General features: G+C 33.8%; 2 protein-coding genes across 3 annotated transcripts; one reads left to right on the top strand and one right to left on the bottom strand.

The window, feature by feature from the left end:
• Nucleotides 1-676: 676 nt before the first annotated feature.
• Nucleotides 677-27,426, bottom strand: LOC129910751 (heat shock protein 60A). The gene is made up of 3 exons (XM_055988257.1): nt 27,291-27,426; nt 1,823-3,193; nt 677-1,488 (listed from the first exon to the last, which is right to left on the bottom strand). Exons 2-3 carry the CDS (start codon nt 3,191-3,193, stop codon nt 1,135-1,137), a joined length of 1,725 nt encoding a protein of 574 aa, XP_055844232.1. The 5' UTR covers nt 27,291-27,426; the 3' UTR covers nt 677-1,134.
• LOC129910752 (putative nuclease HARBI1) lies at nt 23,130-24,706 on the top strand. Of its 2 annotated transcripts, XM_055988259.1 has the most exons (4): nt 23,130-23,626; nt 23,685-24,092; nt 24,152-24,191; nt 24,512-24,706. In XM_055988259.1, exons 1-4 carry the CDS (start codon nt 23,394-23,396, stop codon nt 24,635-24,637), a joined length of 807 nt encoding a protein of 268 aa, XP_055844234.1. In that variant the 5' UTR covers nt 23,130-23,393; the 3' UTR covers nt 24,638-24,706. The 2 variants fall into 2 exon arrangements, with proteins under 2 accessions (XP_055844234.1, XP_055844233.1); XM_055988258.1 differs by having other exon boundaries at nt 23,685-24,081; nt 24,152-24,706.
• Nucleotides 27,427-27,596: the final 170 nt, after the last annotated feature.

Genomic DNA, 27,596 nt, shown 5'->3' with positions numbered 1-27,596 from the left:
GTGGAAAAAGTGGAGTAAATTCTTAAAAATCGGAGCGTTGGAGTAGATTATTTTTTTCCCTCAAAAGTGGAGCAAATTTGCTCCGATCGGAGCAAGGTTTTAACCCTGTTGTTGTTCTAGCCATTGTATTCTCTTACTAGTTCGGCGCGAAATTTAATAGTTAGAGTATTTTATCAGTGAGTTCCAGTTTCCTTCGCCATTCAGTAGGCTGAATTCATTAACGCTTCAAAAATATTTCTGGTGCAAACGTGATGCTTTGTAGGTAAGGTAGTGTTTTCTTTCCATACAAAAAGTCGTGATGCAAAAGCAGTGATGCGTTTCTGAATTCAGCCGTATATTTACCATATTTTCCGTACTGTAATATACGTAGTTCTTTCAATACAGGACATACTCTAAAAAAGTGGATAAATGTGTTGTCTTCTCCCATATTACATAAGGTACACACGTTTTCTGTTGTTTGATGGGAATATACCCTTCAAATAAAAAAGTCCTGCTCTTGCCTTAAAAAAATCATTCTATTTTTGATAAGAAATTTTCTTCTTGAAGGTATCTACTCGCTGCTCCCCTCAGTATGTAGTCGGAGTTGATGTTGGGACTTTCATTATTTTTTTATGAAATCTTTTCGAAAACGACAAGCAATAAATTTGAGAACAAATGATAAAAAATCAAACACAAATTTTATTTTTAAAAATTATATAATTTTATTTGTCCCGAAATAAGACGTACAATTAAATTTTCGTATAAACTAAAAAACCCGTAAAGATAAATGCAATTTAACAGGTTTTCTAAAAACACGTTTTATAATTTTTTATTAACAGGTAACTAAAATCTATTATTATTTTTCTTGAAAGAAACTCCCACTTAAGTGCACACTCAGTCGAATGATTTAAATCTTCTTCTCAATCTAATGTAAGTCTTAAGATCAACCAATTGCGACTTGCTGCACTTACAAACAAAAATAAAATTGTTCTGTTTTTACATATATAATATGTATAATAATAAATGGAAGTAACGTAAAAAAAGAAACGGAATTTGTTTTTAAAAATACAAAAAAAAAATAATAAAATGAAACAAAAAGTACATTTTATGTATAAAGTAAGCAGTGATGCGCTGGATGGTCAGTGGTTATTGCTTTTACATCATACCGCCCATTCCACCCATACCTCCCATGCCTCCCATGCCACCCATACCAGGCATACCACCAGGAGCGCCATCTTCTTTGGGAGATTCACAGACAACAGCTTCAGCTGTCGTTAGGAGGGAAGCAACACCGGAAGCATCAGTCAAGGCGGTTCTCACAACTTTGGTGGGATCGATGATACCTTTTTCGATGAGGTTTCCATATTCAGACTTCAATGCGTCGTAGCCGAAATCTCCGTCCTTGACCTCAACCTTAGCTACAACCATGGCACCATCAACGCCGGCATTTTTGGCGATGGTCATACATGGCATACGAAGAGCGCGACGAACAATATCAATTCCCATGTTCTAAAAATAAAGAATTAAATAATGCAAAAATAAATATGTATAGAATTGCACAGAATAAATGTGCCCATGATTATGAAAGTGGACTAAGTCACTTTTTGCATTGTTTAAAGAAAAACTTTTTTTATAACGATTTAATTATATTTCTTTTATGAAATCACTAGAGGAGTAATAAAGAAGTTTATTTACTGCAATTTCGGTTTCAAATAAACTTTATCCCTTAAATTATAATTATTTTTAGGCTAGATTTGATGGCATTTTTAGGAGTGACTCAGTCCACTTTCATAATTAAGGGCACAAATATGCATAGAATAAATATGTATAGAATTGTACTTACTTGATCTTCGTTGGCACCTTTAAGGCCATCTAATTTGGGAATGCAACGCAGCAAGGCAGTACCACCTCCGGGAACGATACCTTCTTCAACAGCAGCGCGGGTTGCATTTAGTGCGTCATGAACACGGTCCTTCTTTTCGTTCACCTCAACTTCGCTGGATCCACCAACACGCAAGAGTGCTACTCCAGAAGCAAGACGAGCAAGACGTTCTTGTAGCTTTTCCTTTTCATATTCAGAGGTAGTTTCTTCAATTTGATCCTTAATTTGGGTTACACGCCTGTCAATGTCCTCCTTCTTGCCCTTGCCCTTCAACAAAAGAGTGTCGTCTTTTGTGATAACGACCTCACCAACTTTTCCCAAATCACTGAGTTGAACATCTTCCAGCTTCACCAAATTAGCATCGTCACCAAAGACAATACCACCCGAAGAAATAGCCATGTCGGTCAGAGTGGATTTGCGGTTATCACCGAAACCTGGAGCTTTTACAGCTGCAACCTGAAGACCGATTTTCAAACGGTTCACCACTAAGGTGCTCAAGGCTTCTCCGTCAATATCTTCAGCAATAATCACTAAAGGTTTCCTTTGGGCATTGGCAAGTTCAAGACATGGGATGATTGATTGAACGGAGGAGATTTTCTTCTCGGAAAACAATACCAGAGCATCTTGGAATTCAACCTTGGCACCCTTCGAAGAGTTAATAAAATACGGCGAAATATATCCTCTGTCGAATTTCATGCCTTCAATTACTTCTAGTTCATCGGTTAAGGTTTTTCCATCCTTAACAGTGATGACACCATCACGTCCCACTTTCTTCATGGCCTCGCTGATGAGGTTTCCTACTGCAACGTCTCCGTTAGCAGAGATTGTGGCTACCTGAGCAATTTCTTCGGGTGTGCTTACAGGACGGGACATAGCTTTGAGATTGTCCTTAACAGCATCAACTGCAATCATAACACCACGACGAATCTCTACTGGATTGGCACCCTTGGAGATTTTCTCAAAACCTTCCTTGGCGATAGCGCGGGCCAAAACAGTAGCTGTAGTTGTTCCATCTCCAGCTTCTTCGTTAGTGTTGTTGGCAACATCTTGTACCAATTTGGCGCCAATGTTTTGGAATTTGTCTTTTAATTCAATTGACTTAGCAACGGTGACACCATCTTTTGTGATCTTTGGTGAACCCCATGACTGTTCAATGATAACGTTGCGTCCTTTTGGTCCCATAGTAACGGCTACAGCATCGGCTAGTACATCAACGCCTTGAAGCATAAGAGCACGTACTTCTGGTCCGAACCTAACGTCCTTTGACATTTGGCGCACAGCATATTGGCGGGCAACGGAGAGACGAGAAATTGTTGCTGGCAGGCGATACATCTGAAATAAGTAGAAATAAATAAAAATAAAATAAATATAAGCAAAGCAAAAATTTAAAAACTCATTCTACATTATATGTCGAATGATCTTTTAATCTGTTATGAATTAGATTTTGAGTGAACGACTGAATTGAATCAATTTGGCAAGAATTTGGAATTCTCTAATAACCATATACAAAAAAATTTGTTGCTTTTTTGGGTCCAGTGTGTAAAATATGTATGTACAATTTTCTTGACAAATTAAGGAAACTATATTCAACTATGAAGTACAACAACCGAATCTTCAACGGCTATACAAAAAGTTCAATTATGATGACGTTCTCGTTGATGATTTTCATGATGGCCGAATTAGTCTTATGGATGGTATTCTGCTGCGAGGCTGCTTTTTTTGTATTAGAAGTGCTAATTTCCGAGTGCAAAAACTATTTCAACAAACGTGTTTTTTTAATGTCAGTAAGGTAAGGCATTTAGGGTGATGTTGTTCACTAAGGCCCAATTTATTGACTCTCCATTAAACTTAAATCGCCATTAAAAAAAGAAGTTAATTTTAAAATTAAAAACCAATTTCGTTTAATTCAGTCTCTTTTAAGTATTTTTTTGAAGTTTGGCATCATTAACTAATTGAGCATTAAATTTAAAAGTAGTTTTAGTTAAAACACCAAATTCGACCTTTTAAGAGGGATTTTTAGAGTTAACGGAGGTTTTAAATATGATTTGAATTTATTCACTCTCCATTAGCGTTAAATGTCATTACTGTAATTATTTTATTATTTTATTTCAATTGAAACAATTTGTGATTCAAAAGAGCTAAGCAGTAATTGAAACAGAAAACAAAATAGTCCACAGGAGGAATAAACATCGAAAAATTAGATAACATTTCTTTAAAGGATTGTTGAAATAACTTATTAGTCCTAATATGTTTGTGTAAATTTTGTGATGTGATTTCAATGAAGTTATATGTATGTGTTGTATCGGTCTACTTCTGAATAAATATTGCTTTTATGCGGGTTGGGTTCGATATCCCGCTTTTTATATTCCCGTTTTTTAAAATCCCGCTTTTAAAATCCCGTTTTTCATTATCCCGCTTTTTAAAATCCCGATTTTTATAATCCCGTTTTTTATTATAACGATTTTGCAAGCAAAACTAGTTGTTTTATTTTAAAAAATCGCGCGATTTTTTAAAATAAAACAACTAGTTTTGCTTGCAAAATCGGGATACTAAAACAAATTAAAAAATGAGACATTGTTCTAAACGCATTTAATTAAAAGCTTTAACAAAAAATATAATATATAAAAAAATAAGAAAAAGTAAGGAATGTGATACTAAAAAGAAATCAATTAACAAACTAATATTTACTTTAAAGTTTCAGAAGAACAATCAAATCGTGATAATCCCATAGATTAATAATAACATAAAATGATCACAACACCTTAAATTAAGTACACACTACATAATCAAAAGAAATTTCATTTAAATATATTTCAACTTATATTTGGATGCATTTCAACAATTTTGATATTTAAATAAATGAAATTTCTTTTACTTGTGAACTCAATTTAAGGCTTTAATCATTTTATATTTTTATAAAAGAAATACCGTTTTCATTATGTGTTGAAGGTACATATTGTGTGGGCAAAAAATCAGTTTACTAATTTTTTGTCTATTTCTCATGATTTTTTTATTTGTGAATTAAGCATGTATTTTGTAAAAAAATCGGGATTTTCCGGATTTGACGGGATTTTAAAATGCGGGATTTCAGAAAACGGGATTTAAAAAAGCGGTATTTTAGAAAACGGGATTTTGAAACTTTTTTTTCGGGATTTTCGAAAAACGGGATTTTAAAAAGCGGGATTCCGATACGCTCCCCTTTTATGCACCTTTATCAACTGGAAATTCTATTGTAGATTTTTTAGGTGTATTCACGCGTCAAGCGGACGATTGCTAAGAATCGAATAAGATTCATATCTACATATTTATGACATAAATTTCCTAATGCGTTGTCCTAAAACGACCCAAGAAAAGAATCTCTCTGGACGCCAAAATTCTGGTTCTGGTAAAGCAATTATCGTGCTTTAAGGAAAATTGGCGAAGAGCGGAGAGAATTACGAAGTTATAAAGTTCAAAATTAATTCAAATTGGCGCTCCTAGGGCAAGTCGTTTTCTTGTCGTTTTAGTACAAACGACTTATAGCCTGTTTTCATTTTATTTCAACATTGCACTAAAGATAAAGATTTTGAAAGGACATAAATTCAAAAAAATTAATGGATCTACTCCACAAAACAGCACAATATACAAAGTCATCTTCTCCACTTCAAAGAAACACAAGCGTTGATGGATAATATTTTCATCTCATAAAATTGCAATTGCATCAGTTTTTGGTACACACTGACATTTTGATACCCTCGCTTATGGACCAGTTTTTATATTTGTTTTATTATTCTTCATTTAAACCTTTTAATTCAAATCTATGTATCTATTTATTATACTTTGACAAATATTAAATTTTGACAAATTAATTTTTCAAAAAAATAAAAAAATCCCTAGGATATTTTTAACAGAGTTTTAAATTTAAAGTTACCATTAAAAGTAAGGACTTTAACTAAAGAAGGATGAATTAAATGAATTTTTAATGATGTATACTTAAAGGCGTCAATAGTTTAACAACGCTTTTAACTAAAACGATAAATTTCAAAATTTAATGGGGGCTCAATAAATTGGCCCTAAAAGTTGAACATAACTTGAGGATTTTTATTTTCACACTTTTGAATTTCCCAAAGTTTACGACGATTTTCAACTCGAGATTTTATAAACTTTCAGAAAAAGTAGAAGTTTGCCTTCCAAACTTTAGATTTTGCTTCAAAATAATTTTTTTTTAAATTTTCCTGTCAACATATTTCTGGCAGTTATTGTGAAAACAAAATTAATGTTCCAAAACAACGAAATTTTGGAAAATTGTCCTTTTTTTAAGAGGAATCGATACAAATGTTGCCCGCTTATTTAAGGAACAAATTCATAAAAAAAAAACTAAAACTAAAACAATTTTAAATAGAGAGAGAATTGAATTACATAAATATATTTTCTTATATTTCAATAAAAAAACTTTAAATAAAAACATTCTGTTTTACGAAAATATTCATTTTTTTTCTGGTGGTATGGATTGTGCAGTAAGTAATTTTTCAGATTTTCTTTTAAAATTCTTTTGATCAAAATTCTTGATCAAAATTTCTGACTATTAGCCCTGTTCCATTGGAGGTGGTAGTTTACTCGTGAGTAGAAATCTAGTACAACAACTACACATTTCTATCTTCTCAAGTAGAAGATCATAGAGGAAGGAATACCTAGAGAGCCGACTCGTACCCCCCTTACCTAAAACACCCGCAAATTTAATTTCAGATAATCTCTCTTATTTTTCTCTTGTTTTCCTATCTGTGAATACGTGTGAAAAGTACAATTCGTTTAATACCTTCCTTTCACCAGTAGATGTCCTCACAAATTTTGAATTTAAACATGATTTTGGTTTGTACATGAACTTGAATAGCTCAAATAGCTCACTCCAGACACCCACCTTTCAATAAATATGTACAGAAATAAAAAAAAAAGGTTCGTGTTTTGAATTTATTATATTATTTTTTTATGAATTTATTTCCTACTGAGCACTTAAATTGTTTTTAATTGTTTTGAGCTCAACTCCACAGTTGAATGTGTTGGTGCCATTTAAAATGCACGGGAAAACTACCACATATAAGCACTGTGGAGTTTTTCCTCTCATTGCAGCTTGTAGGGTGGAAGAGAAAAACCAACCGAAGTCGCGTCTCTAGGTATTCCTTCCTCTATGTAGAAGATCATGTGTTAATTGTAGTACTAGATCTACTCATAATCTCCAATGGAACGGGATTATTGTTGACAGGGCGGACGCTAGAATATTTTCACTTCATAAATAATTTTTTTTCAACAAAGGTGATTAGTACGGTATTTTTATATAGTTTATATAATACTTCGAGAGCCTTTTTGCCTTACATCAGAATCTGGACCCTTTTGCACCAACCATTTTACACTTTGCATTTTGCAACATTGAACTTTAACATTGCAAATTCTTTGTTTTTTAAAGTTTTATTTAGCAACCTGTGCCTTAAAAAGATAATATTTATGTACAATTTTACAAATTTTCTTGATGTAAGTTACATTTTTGCTGTTTTTAACACTTTTACATAATATTAATGAACATTTTAAACGTTATAATTAATTTTTTTTTTTTAATTCAAATATAGTTTCTGAAGTTTTAACAGAGTCAGGAAGGCTGTTGAATATTTGAAATCCCATATACTACATTGTTCTTTGTCCCCTTGCATACGCGTTGAATTCTTAAATCATTGTTGTTTCTTAGATTGTGTTATGAGATTTCGTTGATGCTAACATTTTCTCGCAGATATATTGCGCATAATACCATTTTAAATTTTATAAACAAATAGTCTTTGATTAAAATTGTTCAAGGACTCAGTTCAAGGACTCAACCATAGATAATATTGGGGTGTATCTATCGCACTTTAAAACTACTCTCATTGATTTATTGGAGTACTTGAAGTCTTTTTTTTTGGTATTGATGGCATACAAAAAAAGTAAGCTGCAACAATATTCAAAATGTAGTTTCAGAACAACATCATGCACTCTTACTGCACAGTTCATTGTTATGTTTTGTCTAATTTTACGAAGAACTCCTAATGTTTCACCAAACTCCAATTTGTAAAGGAGGAATTATTTTTTTGAGAAGTAAAACAAAAATTCTTTTTCTGAAACGCAAAGTTTTGCCAATTTGCAAAGAATTATTTGCACTTTGCGTATCAAATTCAATCGCTTTGAACTAGAGCTCTTGATACCCGGATACCCGAGTACTCGCCCGAGTACCCGGGTACCCGAGTTTTCGGGTATTACTCGGGTAGCCGGGTACCCGGTTGTTTAGTTACCCGAATAAACGGGTACCCGGGTACTCGGGTATCAAAAGAAAAAAAAGTATTTGTTAGCAAAATTGTTGATACTGAGCATTTTAAACGGTAAATAACACACCATAGGTATAACATTGAAGGCAAAAATAAAATTCAAAGCAGTTCTCCAGTCAAAGCGAAGAATTGTCGTCAAAAGAGTTTTAACCTGGTTTACTAGCAAAAATCAAAAGATGCAATATCCGCATCGTCTCCATTCCTCTGGGTGGCCAAACTATGCCCACCGGAGAAGGGTCCTTGCCGTGTGCAAAGATACCTTTCATTTTGTTTATTTTGATTCTTAAAAATTTTCCAAAATATTAAGTAAAAAAAAAAGCGGAGAAAATGAGGTTTGAAAAAAGCTCTCATAGAAAAAAATAATCAAAAATTTGTTTGACATGGTTGTATTGAAATGTTAATATTTCGAGATATACGCAATGCATTTTTCAGATCAAAGTCTTAAATGGATCCTGATAACATTGTTGAACAAATATCATATAATAAAACGGCAAACACTTATTTTGTGGTACAAAATACGTGGCCCACAAAAACCGAAGGGGCATAAATTATATACGGAACGATAGGAAATTTTATCTAGATGTGCAGAATATATGTATACTTTATTTATTTTTTTTTACCGAAATAGCTAAAAACAATAAATTAAAATTGAGGAAAAAAACAAAAACAAAAACAAATGTGCTGAACCACGCCCTCTCCCTTCTGGAAGTGGAAACTTCTAAAAGCAAAGACGAGAACCTTCGAAAACATTCTCGAATTTCGAAAAAAATTAAGTGTTGCATATTCTTAGTAGTAAATAAAGTGATTTATATAGTGTGCTTATTTGAGCATAAATAAAAGTTACAGTTGGCACTCGAATTTTGAGTGCGGGGTCGGCTAGTATACATAAAATTACCAAAGTTTTTTCGAAAACTTTGAAATAAAAATAAAAAAGTTTCCACTTTTGATTTTTTAAAAATCGAAAAAAAATCAATATGGCTACCTTCAAACGCTTAGAACACAAGAACGACGCAACTAATGTTAATGGTTATGGGCTTAAAATGTAGCTAAGAATATACCAATGATTTTTCGTTTTTTGTGAAAAAAAAATTTTTGAATCCAACATGGATGCCATGGCCATACAAATGGTTTTTGTTTTTTTTGTGAAAATTTGTTTTTGTATTCAACATGGATGTAATGGCCTCCCCACTTCGGAGTTAAAATAAAAAAAAAAACAACAGCAACATTTTTGACAGACAGCTGCCAAAGTGTATGTACAGTGGTGCCAAATGTTTGCATGGATTTCAAAAATACCGATGTCAAAATCTATATAGATAAACAAAAAAACACACCTAACGTTAGTGTTTACTGTCTTAAATTGTAGCTTAGAATATACCAACCATTTTTGGTTTTTGGTAAAAAAAAAATTTTCCACCCATCATAGATCCCATAGCCCTAATACTCTTAAATCAAACGCTTCCAAATAAAACAAACAAATGGCTTTATTGTACCCGGGTACTCGGGTATTATAATACATGAAACTACCGGGTACCCGGGCACCCGAACTACTCGGGTACCCGAATACCCGGGTACCCGGGTACTCGAGTAATACCCGAAAACTCGGGTACCCGAGTACCCGGGTATTTGTGAGGACGGGTACTACCCGGTCGAAATCAAGAGCTCTACTTTGAACATCTTTTTGAGGATGAAGAGTATAGTAGTAGTTACGTGCGTGAGAGATGTAAATTAAGAATAAATTTTGAAATTGGGATCAATTAAATATTGTTTATCAAAACGAATAATGGTTGAAGTGGCATTTATTTTATTTAACTTTGTTGTTTTTTTTATTCGAAATAAATCATGACATTTCAAAACTTCCATTTTTTTTTTTTATTTTTCCGTTGATTACTAAGAGAAAAAAATGTTTGAATTGTCTTGTAAACAAAACATGTAATTTGACAAATCAACACTCTCAACTCATATTAGGTCCTTTCCACACTCAGTTTTAAACTGCCGAATTTAGTAATATTTGATTATTTTTGGTCAGAGTCTGTTCCCAACTTCAAAAATTGTGTAGAAGAGAGCGCTCACGAGAGAGTAAAAAATTTCCCCACCCTGACAAATTTAGCCCAAAGAATTTCTTCCGGCAAAAATATGAGTTCTGTCAAATGAAAAGTTGACGTATTCTATGTCAAACAAATAAATAAAGATGAAAACAAATCAATTGTAGTGATTTTTAAATTGAATCGCGTTTACGTGGTTTTTGCATTAAAAAAGTGTTAATGTTTATAGAATTAAGCATAAAATATGAAATTGTGTTGAATATTATTTGAAACATACATAGTTTTTAATATGCTTGGTTTTGTAAAGTTAAAAATTGTTTTATGGGTAAACGGACGGGTACCTCGGATTTTTGCAACCTGTTTTTTTTTTTCAATGTTCCAATAATGGAAAACCCATCCATGGGGGTAAGCCTTGTCGTGGCGGATGGGCTTACGGTGACTACTACTATGAAGCTAAGAGCTATGCGATCGCGAAACTTGTTTTCGCAGAAGGGCCTCCCATGGTCGACAGGTCGAAGCGGAGTAGGCTGTTGCTACTAATTACCCCCCAACGAAGGAGTGTTCCCACCAAGGCACTCCCAACAATTGACGGTAGCGGAAGAATTCATTTATAGAATCAACGGTAGCGTCACCAGTTCCAGTTAGGCCGAACTACTTGGTGAACCCCTTATACGAGCTACTCCGACATATTCAGAGCACAGGTCTATAAGGAGCAAATCACATCTAGGCAAAATAACATCAAGGTGAGCCTAGCGACACACACCAACATCTAAGAGCTTTCCATTAAGCGTGCATGCAATTCCTTGGGTTAGGCGACTGGAGATCACCGGCGTAGTAAAAGACGATCACATTACAAAATCAGGAGCATGCCAGTGTCGACAATTTGCGAAAAACGTTTCGCGAAATTTTCCGAAAAATTTCGAGCATTATGGAAGTACTTGCTAACACGAACAGCACTACCCCGCCAGGCAGTACCGCTGCTACACACGGTACTGATCCTGGACCGATTAGAAATAATCGGGTCAGAGCTATACGGATTCCGGGGGCTAGCAAAGTAATGCACGAGGTTAGAAGAAAATTGAGAGTCGCGAGTTGGAACGTGGGTAGCATGAACGGCCGAAGTTGTGAATTAGAAGAGATGATGAAGAGGAGGCGAGTGGACATCTTGTGCGTCCAAGAAACCAAGTGGCGAAACACTGGAAACAGAGCCCGTTTCTTAGACGTCAAGACAAAACAATACAAGATGTTCTACTACGGAACAGAGCAAGGTAGAAACGGAATCGGTGTCATCCTTGCGGAAAAGCTTCTTGGAAGCGTTTTGGCCATTTCGAAGTCCAGTGACCGATTGATGTCTCTTAAACTGGTGATGGAAGGAAAGGTGTGGAATATAGTCAGTGCATATGCTCCCCAAATTGGATGTGAGCAGGTGGAAAAAGATGCATTCTGGCTAGACTTCCACAACCTCATTAAAGACATCCCAAAGGAAGAGCTTTTGTTTGTGGGTGGAGATTTAAATGGACATGTGGGGAACGGCAACGAAGACTATGAGGACTGCCATGGTGGCCTTGGATTCGGAACTAGAAACCCTCCTGGTGAAGAAATTCTAAGCATGTGCAGGTCACATGGTCTTATAGTGTTGAATACCATGTTCATTAAACAAAGCCGACACCTTATCACTTATAGTAGTGGTGGAAATGAAACACAGATCGACTACCATCTGGTATCTAGTTTCATGAAGCCGCTGCAAAGTGATATTAGGAGAAGCGATCGCCCAGCAACACCGTCTCCTACTGACAGAATTTTTTATGGAGACGAAGGCAGCAAACAAACAAAGAGAGGCTACCGGAGGAATCAAGTGGTACAACCTGGACAAAGGAAAAGGCAATGCATTCATCTCTGTTATGAGAAATTATCTGTGCGGAACCATCAGCAGACTACAAAACGAAGAGTGCAGAGTACAAAATATGTGGGACTCTCTGCAACGAACTTGCTTGTCGAAGGCGAGGTCACTGCTAGGAACATCAAAAGGAAACTACCAACGGGAAAAAGAAACATGGTGGTGGAGCGATGAAGTCAAAGCAGTGATATCAAGGAAAAAGACCGCTTTCCAAGCTTGGTCCAAATGCCCCTCTCATAATAGAGATGAAAAAGCACGACTCGAAGTGGACTACAAGCGCTACAAGAAGGAAGCCAAGAAGAAATGCGCCCAGCATAAAGCAGAGAGTACGGAAAGCATGTATCGCGAGCTAGGGGAAATATCTGATCCAGCTGCTGATGCAAACCAGGCTCTCCAGGAACTGCGACATGCCAAGATGAACAAGGGTGCAGCCATCTTCAAAATTGCCGCTCAAAGGAGAAGGAATTCTCAGGAAATACGTTCACCAAAGTTCATTAACGATGCTCAAGGCCTACTACTTGTGAATGACGACAAAATTCTCCACAGGTGGCGACAGTATTGTGATGAACTCCTAAATGAGCAATTTCCCAGGATATACTTTCCAACAGCCGAACCTAATTTAGACGAAGTACCCGACCTTACAGTCGAAGAAGTTAGCGTGGCGGTGAAAAACTCCAAGAAAGGAAAAGCTATTGGTCCAGACGAAATACCCTCTGAGTTCTGGAAGAAGATGGGAGACATTGGGTGTAAATGGCTCACGATTCTCATCTCCAAACTCATTAGCGGTGACCAAATGCCAAATCAGTGGAGAGAAAGTTTCCTTCTCCCAATCTACAAAGGAAAGGGGGACACACGAAACTGTGATAACTACCGATCGATTAAGCTGATGTCACACACCATGAAGATCGTTGAGCGGATTTTGGACGGCCGACTGCGAAAAATAATACGGCTGTCTGATGACCAGTGCGGGTTTGTCTCGGGTAAATCAACCACAGATGCCATACAGAGTTTAAGAATCCGAATGGAAAAACACCGTGATTCCTCAAGGGATTTGCATATTGTGCTGGTTGATTTCGAAAAGGCATTCGATAGACAACCACGAGATCTGATATGGGTGTCCCTGAGACAGCGAGGGGTTCCGGAAGTCTACGTGCGGATGATCAAGGACATGTACGAGGAAGTAAAAACGAAGGTAAAATGCCCCGCAGGAGTCACCGAAGAGTTCCCAATCAAAGTCGGTGTGCACCAGGGAAGCGTCCTGAGTCCTTTGCTCTTTATTACAGTCCTTGACTTCCTGCTTGAAGGAAAAGTGACGGATCCGAAAGTGAATCAGTTATTCTTTGCTGATGATGGAGCCATCATAAGTCAAGATCCAACATCCTTGCAACGAGCACTTGATGTGTGGGTGGATGTTCTGGAAGGAAGTGGGTACCGGATAAGCGCGAAAAAGACAGAATATCTCTGCTGTCCATTTTCTGACCCAGACGGCCCTATTCCGGACATTTACCTGAATGGAACAACACTTCCCAAGTGCGAAAAGTTCAAATATCTTGGATCTATGATCAACAACCAAGCTTCTTGTGATGACGACATCAATCACCGAATAAGTGTAGGGTGGATGAAGTGGCGCGAAAACTCTGCCATCTTCTGTGACCGAAAAATGCCCCCTAAACTGAAAGGAAAGCTCTATACTGCAGTTGTTCGCCCAGCACTTACATACGGTTCACAATGTTGGACAATGTACAGAACGTATGAGAGTAAACTGACAGCAGCTGAGATGAAGATGCTTCGTATGACAGCAGGAGTAACAAAGCTTGATCGAATCAGAAGCAAGAAAATCCGAGGAAGCCTTCACGTCAAAAACACCATTTTGGATAAAATACAGCATGACCGTTTAAGCTGGTACTGTCATGTACAAAGACGAAACCCTGAGAACCCAGTTCAAAAGGCGATCGCTTACGACGTTCCAACGCAATCGCGAAGAAGAGGCAGGCCTAAGAACTCATGGAGAAGACAAATGCAACGACAACTGCATTCAGTTGGCCTTAGACATGGAACAATTCAAAATCGAGAAGCCTGCCGACGTTTCCTGAGGTCAACCCGGCGAACCCCACATGCGGAGCCGTAGTGTGAAGCAGTAGAGTGGGAGAGTTGTGACCCCATCCGAGATTATGACTATCGTCGATAATGGAGAAGAAGAAGTTCCAATAATGGAAAACAAATTTGTTTTAAATTTTAATCTGTTTATACCCTAATATAAACTAACTATAAAAGATCCATTCAAATACTATTTTGCTTTTCATTTCATGCTCACGTCTCACGATGAATGACAGTGCGATTAACTTAAAAGTTGATAACGAATCTAGAAATAATTTCTGAAATGAAGTACCTGGGTATTGTCATAGACAATAAATTAACATTAAAGAAACATAATAGACTACATACATTGAAAAGAAAATATCTAAAAAGACAAATTTACTCAGAAGAATTCGTAAAAATATTTCAAAAATTAGTAGCTGTGTTTTTTCGGCATTGCTATCCGTATCCGCAGTTGGTGTTTACATGCATTACAAAAACAACACGCAGCTGCCGATAGGAATAGAAGCTAAACCAAGCTGCGGATAGAAATTTGATGAAGTGTATACATTTATGTTTTCCTTTCTCTTGGTGCGTGCATATGAATTTTTGGTCAATGTTGATATTTGGGAAATCCTACTGCGGATAGCTTTGCCAAAAAAACACGCCTAGTGCCATAAACATATTCAACGCGATAATAAAACCTCACTTTGAGTACTATCCCTCAATTCTGTTTTTGTGCAATCAAGAGATGATAAATAGACTTCAACTTCTTCAAAATAAGGCTATGCGAACAACTTTAAAGTGCAATATTTATACTCCTATACGTTATATGTTGGATATGTTAATGTGGCTTAATGTTAAACAAAGAATCTTGACGAATGTTTGTGTTTAAAATTAAAAATAATCTAATGCCTTCTTATTTGTCTCGTTTAGTTAACTATGTGGGTCATGTTCAATTCTTTGCACTAAGAAACCATAACGATTTTCGCCTCCCATTCGTTCGATCAAGAGCTGCTCAAAATTGTTTATTCTACAAAGGCTTGCAAATTTTCAACACCTTGCCAAATGAACTGAAGTCCGAAAACAACCTAAAAGCTTTAAACGTCAAATTATATATTTTATTAGATTCCACAATTAATTGTATAATCTGTTATTTTTCATAATTTTATTTTATTTTGTTTATATTTTTTTTTTGTTAAAATTAAATTATTTTAATTGATTTAATTGTTAAATTATTGTTTTTTAATTGCTTCAATTGCTTTGTACTCTAAACACGTCAAAAAGTTATAAATAACAAATAAGACTAAGAGCCAATTTTTCAATCTTCTAATAAACAGTCAGTTAACTGTTTGACGAATAAAGTTATTAGGCTCATAAACAATCAGATAAAAACAATGAATTTTTCAATCAAGAATAATTTATTCTACAGAATAACAAAAAAAAATTGTCAAATTGAAAAATATTTAAAATTAAACGTCATTTGTATTCATGATTGTTTTTGTTTTCTTGTGTTCCACTGTATTTTTTTTTTAAATTCTTTCAAAACAGCTTTGACAACTGACACAATATTTTTGTTGAGATTATTTCTTAGAATAATTTTTATTCGTCTCTGAAAGAAGCAGATAGTTTTATTCTTAGGAATAAGCTTTATCTGCTTGTTGAAAAATTGATTTTTTCTCTATCCTTAGGAATAAGTACTAAATGACTGTTTAACTGACTATTGAAAAATTGGCCCTAAATGTAGGTACTATGTTTTTTGTTTTTCGTTTATTTAGTTGAAATACTAAGGGCGATTTTGTTCACTATTGCTCAAATTGAAGCAAACTCTCAAGTTAGCAAACTTGAGAGTTGACTCAAACTCGAGAGTTAAAACAAAAGTTGAGAATCTATTTTGTTCACTATTTTTTTCTTAACTCTAGAGTTTATAAAACAAAAGTTGGCTAACTTTCAGTTTTAAAAATATCCCTAAGATATTTGTGACAGCTGAAACAAATACTGCCAGTTCAATGTCATTTATATCAATGTCATTTATATTTTGTGCATTTTTTGTGTTTCAAATGTGAAATTTGTTTTAACAATAATTTAAAATCGGCATTTAACTTTATTTTGTTTTATTTTAACTCGAATTTTGAGCAAATAATTTTCTTATTGCAAAAGTTTGAATGTGCCGTATGACAACAAAATTCTAAAGTTATATGTATATGTATATTTGTGTAAATACAAGTTATATGTTTATGTAAATGTGTGTAAGTACAAAACGGCGGGAAATGTTAATGATTCATTTGATGAATTATAATTATCTAAACTAATGTTTTGATATTAAATGTAAAGTGCAACCATGAGTGATGTTCACCTAGATTTTTATTCAGAGGCGGCGGAAGAGGTGTGCGGAGTGTGCCCCCGCACACGGCCCCGCGCTTGCAGGGGCCCCGCGGGTGCCAAATGAAAATGTCTTTATTTATAACAATCAAACAAAAATAAATAATTGAAATTGGCTTGTTTCCACTCGATAGAAAAAGAAAATTAAACAATTTAAGATAATTGTTTAACTTTTTTTTTTCTAAAGTGAAGCACATATTTAGTTTGCAATCACCTTGGATTATCTAAAATGTTTGCCTTAAGATTCCCAATTCAATTTAAAACATAATGAAATGTATAGGGTAGGGCGAGGAGGTTTTGACACGTTAACGGACATGTTAAAAATTAAGAACTTCCTTTTATAAATAGCCATCTTTTTACATAAAATGCTTTTTATTAAGGTTTAAGCTCATTCAAAAACAAATTTTAGTAAGTAAATTACTAACCATATCAAAGTTTATTGTAAATTAGTAAATAAAGAAAAAGTGATGAAACATCCTACCTTGTAGGAGGTTCCGACTTTTAAGTAGGAGGTTTCATCATGCCATAGGAGGTTCCGTCAGTTCGAAAAATTATTTATCGACGAATCACCAGGAACATAAGAAATTCAAATTAGGGGCCTTTTTGGCTAACCAACCACACAATAGGTGGGGGCCCGTAACATTTAATACCTAAGGTAAACAAAAATAAAAGTAAACTTACATTGTCTTACAAAGAAAAATAAAGAGCAAAGGGGCCCAAATTTAGTTTTGCTCCGGGACCCCAGCAACTAAACGTAGCCTCTGCTTCAAGCATGGCTAACTTATCAAATGTCTTATCAGGATAAGGATACCTACTTTTTTATTTTTTTCTTATTTTCACTGAAAGGTTATACAGGTTTTAATATGAAAAAAAGCTAAAACGTACTATAAGAATAAAATAAGGATGTTCCTACATTTTGACTAAACCTCCTACGCAAAACATGCCGAAACCTCCTTCAACACAAGACAATTTATAAATTTATTTAGAAAATTTACACATTGATATTCACGTTAAATGAATACAATTATTAGAATACTATTATTTACCTAATTTATTTATCAACAAATCGCATTCAAAAACTTAAAACAAAAAACGTATCGCTTAAGAACTCACCAAGAAAAATTACATCTGCACTTCACAAAAAAACAAAATACGAAATTATTTGTTGCGCAATTACAGTAATTGAACAAAATAAAGGAAAATAAAATTATATACTTCGAGGCGTTAAATATAGGACGTAATCGTTTCAATCAAATTTAAAGGAAGGGAGAAATTTGAGTTTGATGAAACCTCCTCCTAGCCTTACCCATACATTTTTTCTTACAAAATCTCAGTGATAAAAACTTTTTTCTCTTTTTTCTATTTTTCAATTTTGTAAAGGTATTTAAAATTGGATAAAATAATTTTTTGTATAGAGCTTAAGAATGGGCCAACTTTATTTCCTGTAAAAAAATTGTTTTCTCGCTATGGCTCGCAATTAATATATACTGTTTACACTTTGTACCAATTTAAAATTAGGACTTAGAACTTTTCTGGGGTCGAACTACGGCATACGTTCGTTAACGTATGGTTGCTATGTGTCCCTTTCTTTTTCTGCTGATTAAATAGAGAGAGCAATAGTCAAAACGTTAACGTATGATCGTAATCGTGTGCGGTTTTTCGACCCCTGTTTTCCGCCGCCAATTTGTTGATCTCCTGAAAAATGATTAAAAATGAATTTTTCGCTTTTCGAAATCGCGTATTCGAACACGTTTTGCGGAATCGTATGGGAGGGGGGTCTATCCCCCCTCGTTTAGCGGGGAGGGGCAATTTAAAAAAAAATTGACTTATTTTGGAAAAAAATTATTAGAAATCAAAATCAATACGTGGTATACCTTTTTGTAAAGCCAAAACCCTATTCTCTTACAAAAATTTTAAACAAAGCCATAAAATGGAACAGTTTTTGAAAAATTAATTTTTAAAATCAAAATTTTGAAAAAAAAAAATTGGGAAAAAAAAATTTCAAACTAATTCTTTTCAAAATTTTATGTAATTAAGTACTAATTTAGTTTTTAAAATTCGATGCTCTTATTTATTTTAAAACAAGAACAGAAAACCAGATTCAAAAATCTTTGCTGCCGGGTACAAAGGGGTTAAGCCAAAAAAATCGATTTTCGGATTTTTATTGGACTTTAGTCAGTTTTTTTTTCTATTTCGTTTGGTCCTATCGCCATAGCTCTAGCGTATCTCCTTCCATTAGAAATGATGTCGTACAAAGGGTTTAAGTCAAAATTTTTTTAAATTGTGTGGTACTAAGGGCGTAAGTTGACTTAACTCCTTTATTTTTGCGTTTATTTTTAATTTTTAAATGAAAAATTTGATCCTAGGGCGTAAAGTCAAGAAGAAGACAGAAAACGAAAAACTATTTTTCTATGGTATTATATTATTTCAAAAAGAATTCTCACATTTGGTAATTAATCACATTGATATTTCCAACCTTCTTTTATAAATTAAACTTTGTTATCAATGTAAACAAAGATTTTTCTTGACATAACACCTTTGGACCAAGTTTATTTTTGAAGACTAAATGGCTCTAAAGTGTTAAGTCAACACAATTTTTTTTAATTTTTTTTTTGCTTAACAGCATATGGATATTAGAAAAGATTTTATAAATGATGTTTCTGCATCATTACTTTTTCAAAATAATCGTATTCAGATTTACAAACAAAAATTGAAACTTCAATTTCACTTTTCTCAAAATCACCTTTTCTGACTTAACACCTTTGTACCCGGCGCCAAAGAAATATCTTGTCAGTTTCGAGAAATTAACAAAAACCCAAAAATTCTTTTTTCTAAAAAAAAACTCTTCATTTTCTGTTTTTACGTGGCTGGACTTGTTGATAAATTAATTTACGAAACATTAACCACTAGCCAATTATTTTTTAAACATTCAGACTTAAATAAGGATGCAATAAAGTGATAGAGTATTGGATTCACCCTGAGTTGATCAACTTTTTTCATTGATAACACCTGAAAACTTACCTGAGAATTTTTCTTTTTATGTCTGGGGTGCTCGCCGCCCCATACGATTTTTTTCTTGTCTCGACCTAACCTACACGCTCTAGCTTTTTGGCACATTACTCCTGAATCACCCTGTATATCTTCCTGCATCTAGAAGGGAAATCCCCTTGGTTTTTTCCGGCCTCTTTTTTTAATGGAAATCATAAGCAAGTGATTTTAAAAAACAATAGTTTAAAGAAAGAAACAATTTCCTTCTTCCTACTGATAAATTTTAATGTTGTATGTCAATATAGCACTCAGCGATATTACAGGTTGTTTGAAAAGTGTCAATTTTCAAATAATTTTAAGACTAACGTGAGACTAGCCTAACCACATTCTTAGAACCGTCAAATAAAGAAGTTATGCAGTTATTTGCGTTTTGCCAATAATAAGATGAGATGGATTTATTCCCTTTTTCCAATTATTGATTCAATTGATATTTTTTACCGACTTCCAAAAAGGAGGAGGTATTCAATTCGTCTGTATTTTTTTTTTTTTTTTTTTTTTTTTTTTTTTTTATGTTTGTTACCGCATAACTTTGGACTGAGTGAATCAATTTTGATAATTCTTTTTGTATTGGAAAGCTGGTGGCTGCAGTGTGGTCCCATTTCAATTTCGTTCACTTTTAGCCATAGGAACTATTTTAAAAAAGAAGCCGAGAACAAACTGGCAAAAACAAGAATTTTATTTATTTAATCCGTTAATAGCCTAACGTTAGAATTTAAAACTATTTATGTACATACAATTTTAATAATAAAATTTTACCTAAAAAATAAATAATAACTATAATATGTTAAAAAAGTTTTCTTTAAATGTTTTGCTTTTGACATTGTCGTTTACAGATGAGATCAAAAAGTAATATTTTTTTATTGAAGACTGAAATCAATTGATTTAATGGGCTATTCACACCATAGTTTGTTCTGCTGAAAATCGGACATAAAGAAAATTGTCTTCTTATGCTAGTTTGACTATAGCTGAAATTTAGACGACACAGAGTTGATGGACATATTATTGAACCATTGATTAATTTGACAATAAAACAAAGCTGAATATATTTTCTATGTTGTAAAAGTGAAGGGAGTCTGTGAGAATAGGGTGGGTGTATGGATCTTTGGGACCATGGAAGAAAACTAAGGCAAAAACGCAAAAACCTCCTCTGTATACCTTCAAGTCTATTTATATGAACAGAATAGTAAGGAGCCCATATTACGCAGCCGTATTCAAGTACAGGTCTAACAAAAGAAATATAAAGAAGCTTGAGGACACACATCACGAGAAAATCGTTTGATAAAACCAAGAATCTTATTAGCTTTTTTTACTATAAAGTTATAATGGTCAGTAAACGTCAACTTAGTGTCAAGAATAACTCCTAAATCAGAGAACTCGGAAAGTTTACAGAGAGAAGAAGAATCTAAAATATAATTATAAGTTATAATTGTTTTTTTGCGTGAAAAACACATAGTTTTACATTTGTCTATATTCAAATAAAGTCGGTTAATATTGCACCATTCCCTAAATCTATGTAGATCTTCTTGAAGCTGTGAGCAGTCATTAATTGAGTTTATAATTTTGAAAATTTTAATGTCATCAGCGTAAATTAAAACAGACGAGTTTTTTATAATGGATGTTATGTCATTTATGTACAAAATAAATAAAAGGGGACCTAAATGGCTACCTTGTGGAACACCAGAGTTGACATGAAATTGGTCCGATTGCTCATTTCTGAAAGTAACAGTATAACTTCTATTCTTTAAATATGACGAAATCCACAGTAAAAATTTGTCATTAAATCCTAAGGCCTTTAGTTTGTGGACTAAAGTCTTGTGGCACAATTTGTCGAAGGCTTTACTAAAGTCTGTGAACACACAGTCTACTTGCTTCCGGTTTTCAAAGGAATCAAGGCAAAAAGAAGTAAAATGGAGCAGATTAGTAGTAATAGTTTTTACATTATAAAATAAATATCCAATTTTAGAAAAGTAAAATTTACTCAAAAATGACTAACGATCTTATGAAAAAAAACAATCAAGTGTTAGTTTTTATTAGTTTCTATATTTTGATGAAGAAAGTTTGATTTTTATTTTTTATTTAAATAGTCAAATTTTAGAAAATGTTACATTTAAATTTTTCTGAAATTTGGAATGTAGATAAATAATTTCTGCAAAATTTCATACCAATTTCACTTAAAATAGTTTTTTCCGAAACATGTTTATAACGGTTTCTAACGATTTTGATTTTTTTTTTCTACAAATGCGCCTTAGTAAATCAAATTGCTCAAATTCATCAAGATTTTGTTAGGCAGGGCAGCCACTGCAGAAACGTGTATTGTGTCAAATTAAAGGTAATGCCATCTTCTCAAATTCAGATGTTTTTCGGGTCAAAGGTTGTCAGTTTCATAAAGCAGCCTGCTTTAAGGTTAGAAGCGATGGAAGTGCGTTTTTTGGTATGTTGGTCGACAGTTAAGGAATTAGCATTAAAATACAAAATGGTGTTTTGGAAAAAGCTTGATAGATTCTTAACAACGACCCAAAGTATGTGCAAAACTACGAACAAAATTCAGGAAAAAGTCTCATATAATACGCTGCGCCCCGTTGAACTTATGGAGTTAAAAGGCAAATTTAATCTCGAATTAAAGCTAATAATGTCTACTTTTGAAAACCAGAGGTCTTTAAAGTCAGGAAATGGAACTTAGGTCATGCAGTCTGTTTTAAAGTTAGGAGCATTTTTCACTTCTAACGTTCCCACAGGCTTGAGGGTGAAATGCCAAGCTTCGATCCGGCAGACCTCCCAATTTTGAAAGAAGATGTTATAACCTTTATTTTGACATCACTGAGTCATTAATTCCTATTGTTAATAAACATTTGCATAACACCTTTTGTCTAATTTTTCCTTGTATTGTAATGATTTTAAAAATACTTTGTATGGATAAAAAAAAATTCGTTGATGAACGAATTAATTTTTTTTCTGATATCTACATACGTATATTTAACGAATCTTATTTATATAAAAAGTTTAAAAAATTAAATCAATTTGAAATTTAAGAACAAGTTCGTGAGATCGAGTCGTGCATTTTGTTTTTCATCTACATTGAAATGATAACCTATAAGTTTATTATAACAATTTTTTACTTGAACTTGGACGGAATATTTGATCCTTTTTTTCAAAATGATAGTCCAAATCATTTTCCTAGGGGCCCCGCAAATTTACTCTCTCACACGCCTCATTTTGGTCTAGCGCCGCCTCTGTTTTTATTATTTGATTGCTTAATAAATCTGTCAAGTTCTACGAGCCATTTCAGTTCATTATTTAACATCCATTTTGCCCATAAATAATTTTTTTTACCACGATAAATTGTTTAAAACAAAAATTTATAATAAAACATGAAATTTTTCTATGCAAAACCTCAAGTTTGCTTCATAACTTCTACTTTTTCTGGAAGTTGAGAAAACTGGAAGTTGATAAACTCTCGAGTTGAAAATCGAAAGTTAAAAACGTCAACTTTTAGAGCCGTTTTCTTCACTTAAAGTTGAAGTCAACTTGAGGATTTTTATTCTCAACTTGAGATTTTGTTTTTCTTCACTCAAAGTTGACAGTTTCAACTTTCGATTCTCAACTGTAGAGTTGATCAACTTTAGATTTTCTCAACTTCCGAAAAACTAGAAGTTTACAGCATGAACTCGGGATTTTCTGTCAGAATTTGAATTTGTTTTTTTTTTTTTTTAATTTGTTTTAAATAAATTGTCTATTTTCACCACGTAAATTGTAAAATCATTATGTTTCGAAGAAAATATTTTTGGGAAGATAGGCCATCGTCTTCTTCAGAAGACGAAGACAGTGAAAATGAAGAAAATTTAAGAATTGAAAGAAGACAATATAAGATGCTCCCACGTATTGGACTTGATAGATGGGATGACCGCGATTTTATTTATCGTTTCCGGCTTTCGAAACCAACCACATTGATGGTGCTGAGTCTAATAGAAGATTCTTTGCCTTGCAACGAAGGAAGGTATTGGTATTCTTCTATTTTTTAATAAATTAATGCTGTCACCATATTACCATCTAAGATCACGTGAATTACGAGGAATAACCCAATTATTGATTGCTTTGCGATATTATGCACTCGGATCAATCCAATTGGCAGTTACAGATTTTATTGGAGTAAGCATTGCTACTGTCCATCGCACCCTTAAAAGAGTTTCACAAGCAATTGCCAATCTTGCTCCACGATTCTTTCGTATGCCTGAGACACGCATGGAACGATTAGAAGCAGCCCGAAATTTTTATGCAATAGCCAAGTTTCCGAGAACAATTGGAGCGATAGATTGTACCCATGTCCGCATACAATCACCAGGCGGAACTGACCCAGAACTCTTCCGAAATCGAAAGGGATGGTTCTCTCTAAATGTTCAGACAGTAGCCGCAGCAGACTTGAAAATCATAGATATTGTTGCTCGTTGGCAGGTTTGCTTATTGTATACTAGTAGTAATTGGATTCGAATAAAAACTTAAATTCTAAATCTCTCTTTCAAAGGGTTCAACCCACGATCAGCGAATTTTCAATTTATCAAATTTAAAGCAACGATTTGAAAGAGGTGATTTTGAGCATTTTATTATAATTGGCGACTCTGGTTATGCAAATACTAGGTATCTTGCGACGCCTTTCCAGAATGTATCAAATGATGCTGAAAATTTATATAATGAATCACAAATTCGTACCCGAAATTGTGTCGAGCGTTCGTACGGAATTTGGAAAAGGCGTTTTCCAGTGTTGGCAACAGGATTAAGGTGCAGGGTTGAGACGATACAATTGATCATTATTGCTTGTGCTGTGTTACACAACATAGCAATCGACGAAAAGGAATTACAGCCACCGCCAGAAATACATGGGTTTGCAGAAATGCTTTCCGCTACATGTGTGCCTTCTCCAACTCAATCTCAAGCAGCAACAGCTGTTGTTGGTAATGCCCGCTCTCGATTGGTTCAATCATATTTCCAACCAATGCTAGGTCGACAATAAACCACAACATTTAAAACACAAACTTTAAAATTCTTCAAATGTATTTAAAGAAGGTATTAATAAATATAACAAAACTTTTAAAATAAATATTGTTTTCTTGATGCTGCTGTTGGGGCTATAGTTTGTTGTTGCTCCATGGGTACATTTTTTAAATTGTTCATGCGAAGTAGATGGAGCTCGCGATCATACTCCAGTTGATTTTTTGACCTCTGCAATTCGATAAGGGCACGGTCTCTATCGAACTCGGCTCGTTCCCGCTCAAATGCAGCTCGCTCAACTTCCGCCGCAGCTCTCTTATGTTCCTGCTTATACCGCTCTCTTTCGCTATTCAATATTTCCATTTCAATGGCGTGTTTTGCTTTTGAATGTTGATGCCTTTCGTCGGATATTTTGGCTACCTTACAGTTTATTTCCTTGTCTCGGTTGCATTTTCGACGCCTGTTCTGCAGCAAAGGGTTTGACTTTAAACTTCTTTCCTAAAATGCGAATAAAAGTTGATATGATATGACCAATAACAAAAGAATATTGATTAACCTGGTTAGGAGGAGCAACATTGAATGCTATTGTAATTTTTTCCCAAGCCCGGTCTTTGTCCAATTTTGTAGCACCATCGGTTTTCTTATTTTCTATAATATCACGAAACTCTAGGACGTTAATAACTAGCCAATTTTCTTCTTCAACCGTATAAACAATTTTTGGCAGTTTATTAGTTTTTTGTGCCATAATATAACAAAACAACCGGTAAATTACAAATTTTTATTTTATTTTGATTTAAAAAACATTGAATCTTTTAAACCGTCAAAATTATTTTAAATCTAAATTTGAAACTGTCATGTATGTCACAAATTTCCCAAGGATTTTTTTGAATATCGAAGTAGGTCAACTTTTGATTCTCAACTTCCTAGTTGAAAATAAAGTAGGTGAAGAAAAACAAATTCTCAACTTGCCATTCAACTGTTAGTTTGATATCAACTTGGGAGTTGATCAACTGCGGAGTTTGAGGCAAGTTGATAAAAAGTGAAGAAAACCGCTCTTAGTTGTTCAAGTTATGTTCAACTTCTAGTGAACAAAATCGCCCTAAATAAACCAACAAACTAAAAGAACTATTCTTTGTGAGAAGAGATAGCAAAAATGATCCTAGAGCCGTTTGCTGAATCGAAACTTAAGCATTTATGTTCAACATAAATTCTTATGTGATAGTTTACGCAGAGGAAAAAGTAGAGAACAAGAGTTTATGTTCAACATAAATTATTTAAGTTTCGATTCAGCAAATGGCCCTTAGAGAAGTGCGAAATCGATGAATGCAGCAAATAATGAAGGTGAACTTAGGCCATTCCTTCGAAGGTAAATGCTGAAAACCTGCGCTCTTGCCAAGACATAAAATTAAACATAAAGCGCCTTCGCTTCAGTGAAAATCAAGAAATTATTTTCAAGAAATGTCCTTAGAATCTCTCGTCTTCGGTGCTACGACAAAGTCACCAAAGTGCTTAGGAAACCATATGCAGTTTTATGACTTTGGCGTATCATACATTTTTTTATATTTTAGATTAGATTACATTAGATTTATTCATGAAAAGATAAAAAGTATACATTTAGGTTAGATATTTTTAACATTATAAATAATTAAGGCATGACAGGACTCTGCCGTAGGCCTGAGTGGCTCTGAATTTAGCTTACAAAATTAGCCAGTTTAAATTTTTTTAAATTAATCAATGATTAATTTAAGACTTTGGCGTATCAGCGACGAAATATAACTTGAAAATAATACCCAATTCCTTAAAAAAAAAATTGAATTCAATGCGATCTTGAGGCGATTATGTACTTGTCATAAACAATGTGCCGAATATGATTTATTGAACAAAAAATCGCAATGAAAACGATTTTTTTTTATTAAAGCATTCCGACATAAGACTATTGTATTTAATTCATAGGATTAAAATCCTCTAATACTGTCTATCACCGCGAAATATTTCTTTCATCGTTTCTTGCATTTTTTTAGCCATACCCAATCAGCTTAAACTTAGGTTATAAATGATCTGAAATAATGTTTTTTTTTAATTCCACACAAACATTACCTAACTCGAAAGGGTTTGAAATGAATTTCATTTAAAAACGTCAGTATTTTGCTCTTCACAAAAAACTCCTTTTCCAGTTGTTATATAACTTCTCTTTGCATGATGAAATAATGATATCCGAATGTGTATAACACAAAATGAGAGAAAAAAAAAATATCAGGAGTTTCGAGATGCCCTTTGGACTGATGGAATTTTTAGATTTCTTTAAAACGATTCCTTTCTGACTTTGAGAAAATGCAACATACATTTCAATCAAGTCAGTTGATGCAGCACATGCTTTTATAATGTAATCAGTTGCATACTACCTACATTTATGACATGCTTGTTGAATGGATTTCTCGATCAAAACAGAGAATTCATATTTCACGAATTGCAGTTGACCAATTCGCATATCATTTTTATTTCATTATATTCTTTTAAATTAAAAAAACAAGAAAATATAATCACAAGCCTTATCAGAATGACAGATTCCAGAATAATCTATCTCTAATAAGAATTTGAGGTTATTGGTTTTTTTTTTTCTTTTTGCAATTTATTAACACAAATTATAAAAATAACAAAAAAATTTTAAAACTTACGTTGAAAATTATTTGATTCACTGTTTTAATTAAATATATTTCACAAAGAAAAAATAATTATAATTATAACCAATGGAAATTCACAACAACTGCCGGTCTGAGCAGAAGGAAAACGTGATTTGAAATGACTTTTCGTATGATTTTTTTTGGATTTTCTGTATCGACAAGTTGATTTGCCTGTTTTTTTTTTCTGAAGGTTGGAGTACTGAATTGTGACAGCGAAAAGAAAGCGTTCAAAGCTTAAAATGCTTTGTTTATTGAATGGGAAGCACAGTACAAATGGAGTATTAGCTAAATTTTAAATTA

This window comes from Episyrphus balteatus, chromosome 2 (genome assembly GCF_945859705.1).
Source record: "Episyrphus balteatus chromosome 2, idEpiBalt1.1, whole genome shotgun sequence".
NCBI lineage: Eukaryota > Metazoa > Arthropoda > Insecta > Diptera > Syrphidae > Episyrphus > Episyrphus balteatus.
This window is presented reverse-complemented; position numbering and strand designations above follow the sequence as displayed.